At 45.4% G+C, this 2552-nt stretch overlaps 1 protein-coding gene across 1 annotated transcript in view; it reads left to right on the forward strand.

Annotated features, from left to right (window-relative positions):
- Mfap5 (microfibril associated protein 5) overlaps nt 1–2109 on the forward strand; it is a 14190-nt gene extending 12081 nt beyond the window's left edge. The window contains exons 9-10 of the mRNA XM_028761131.1: nt 270–343; nt 1790–2109. Of these exons, the coding sequence (XP_028616964.1) occupies nt 270–343; nt 1790–1902 (187 nt within the window). The 3' untranslated portion in view covers nt 1903–2109. The remainder of the gene's footprint in view (nt 1–269; nt 344–1789) is intronic.
- Nucleotides 2110–2552: the final 443 nt, after the last annotated feature.

Consider the following 2552-nt stretch of genomic DNA (forward strand, 5'->3'; position numbering starts at 1 on the left):
AGAGGTCCTGAGTTCAATTCCCAGCAACCACATGGTGGCTCATGACCATCTGTCATGTGTTCTGGTGCCCTCTTCTGGCGCGTAAGTGTCCATGCAGCCAGAGAATTCCTACATTTAAAATAAGTAAATAAATAAATAAATTTTTAAAAAAGAAAAATCTAGACAAAAGGAGGACAGTGGGGAATAGGAGATTGAAGAGGTACCCTGGCTAGACCCTCTCACCACCTTCTCTATCTTCTTCCTTACCCATGACCGTGGGACTATGGCAGTTTACGGCGCATGTACATCATCAATAATGAGATCTGTTCCCGACTTGTCTGTAAAGAACACGAAGCTATGAAAGGTAAGATGACGTCTAGGTGGTCAGTGGGCAGGGTCAGTTACGAGAGGTAAATGCAGCATGATGCTGTTGGATCTGAGGTCTGCTTCCTAAGGAGGTGCTGGGCACCTCCCTTGTCTTTCATCAGCCTCAATCGGAAGCTAGATTAAATAAACAGTCTAAATCCTAACGAGATACCCCTAGATCCCTCCCCAGCTAGACTGCAACCCCCAACTCTCCCACAGTGAGAATTTTCTGAAGCTCAAGGTGTTTTAAAACTTTGGTTTTTAGATTTTAAAAAAGTCTTGTGTGTGTGAGTGGTTTGCTCATATGTATACATGTACACATATGCATACACCCATAGGGGTCAGAGGAAGCTATTAAGGCCCCTGGAACTGCAGTTACAGGTGGTTGTAAGCTACCATGTGGATGCTGGGAACTGAACCTGGTCCTCTGCAAGAGCAGCCTGTGCTCTTAACTGCTGAGCCATCTCTCTAGCCCCTCTCAAGCTATTTTAAAAGTCATCTTTTGGAAGTTCTGGGGAGTAGCCAAGCCATCAGTACAACATAATAGACTCAATGGCCATGTTGATCACCAGTCATGCTCTGCAAAGCACACAGACACACACATATACATTTGGAGACAGAGTTTGGATAGAATCCGTCAAAAACAGGTAGGATATTTAGAAAGTGGGTACATTATAAACATTCCACCAACTCCGGACATTCTATCTACCTTGCTTATTATCAAACCTCAGAGGCAGAGGAAAGTGGGAAGATGTTAAAAGAATAATTTTCAAGGCCTCAAAACGTGTGGCTGTAGGCTGTGCACGGTGGGAACAAACATTCTTCTCACCTTCCCCATGGACAGCCCCGCGCGGCTGCTGTGGTTAGAGCCAACACCACAGACAGGGACATCTTTGACTCAGTCCCCAGCTTTGCGCTGGGTTCCTGAGTAAGAGCTGTAGTTGACTTCGCAGAAGGAAACTCGCTGCTTTCCCCCATTGGGTCTGTGCAAGCCACCTGCGAGGGAAATACCTTGCCCTGGACTCGAGTGTTTGGGACTCTAGGCTCTTTCAAGTACCTCGGGGGATTTACTGCAGTTAGTTGTTGTAAACACCCAAAGGCAGGCTAAGTGCCTGAGCTTCACTTTTCTAGTTAGCAGATACACCACCTGAACTGGAAGCTGGGTACATAAAGGAAGCTAATTTTGCTCCGGGTGATTCCTTTCAGCCCTCACAAACATACCGTTAAGCCAGGAATGAATACTTTCTTACAGAAAGGGAGAATGAGGCTCAGAGAAGGTTAAACACGGTCTAGAAAGTGACAAGTACCCAGCCAGGGTCAACACTGAGGTATTTACCCACATCTTTTCCTCCTTCGTTTTTATTATAATCCATACTGAATCGTCTTCTCCTTCCCTTAGAACAAGAGCCCAGCATCTTCCCATAATGCTCTGTTTTCCCTCCAGATGAGCTTTGCCGGCAGATGGCAGGACTGCCTCCAAGGCGACTCCGCCGCTCCAACTATTTCCGACTTCCTCCCTGTGAAAATATGAATTTGCAGAGACCCGATGGTCTGTGATCATCAAGGAAGAATGAAGAAAGTGTGGATGAGGGGATCAGAAATTCCTTCTCCTCCAACCGCTGTCATCTGTCCCGTAGACACGTATTTTTAAACTAAGCCCTTTGCAATGTCCCGGCTTCCTACCCTACTCTGTAATTTTCACCGGAACTGGAAACATCGGTCTTATTTTTGCAGTATTGACAATACAATGTCTATATTGTTGTACGGGTTTGCTGATTTCTGGTATCATAGACGAGGTGGACAAAGGATGACCACCTGACTTATGTACAAACACTCTGAATTCTGCCTCCACAGTAGAAAGGGGCTGGGGTGCGTGGCTCAGTTGTCAGAAAACTTACTAACAAGTGTGAACCCCTGGGTTTGGTGGTATAAGATCGAGCATGGTAGTGCAGGAAGATCAGAACTTTAATTCATCTTTGGCTACACATCAAATCTGAGCACGGTATGGGCTATGGGAGACCCCACTCTCAGACAAGAAAAAAAAAACCTTTAGGTTAATATTCTTTTTTTAAATGGTGCTATGAATTGAGCTCAGAGCCTCGTATATGCTAGTCAATGCTCTATCAGTAAGCTACACCCCATCTCCCGAGTTAATCATTTTAATTATTAAATATGCCAGAGACAGAGAGGAGCCTGCAAGAAGCTCT

Source organism: Grammomys surdaster, unplaced genomic scaffold (genome assembly GCF_004785775.1).
Source record: "Grammomys surdaster isolate TR1022 unplaced genomic scaffold, NIH_TR_1.0 126660, whole genome shotgun sequence".
NCBI lineage: Eukaryota > Metazoa > Chordata > Mammalia > Rodentia > Muridae > Grammomys > Grammomys surdaster.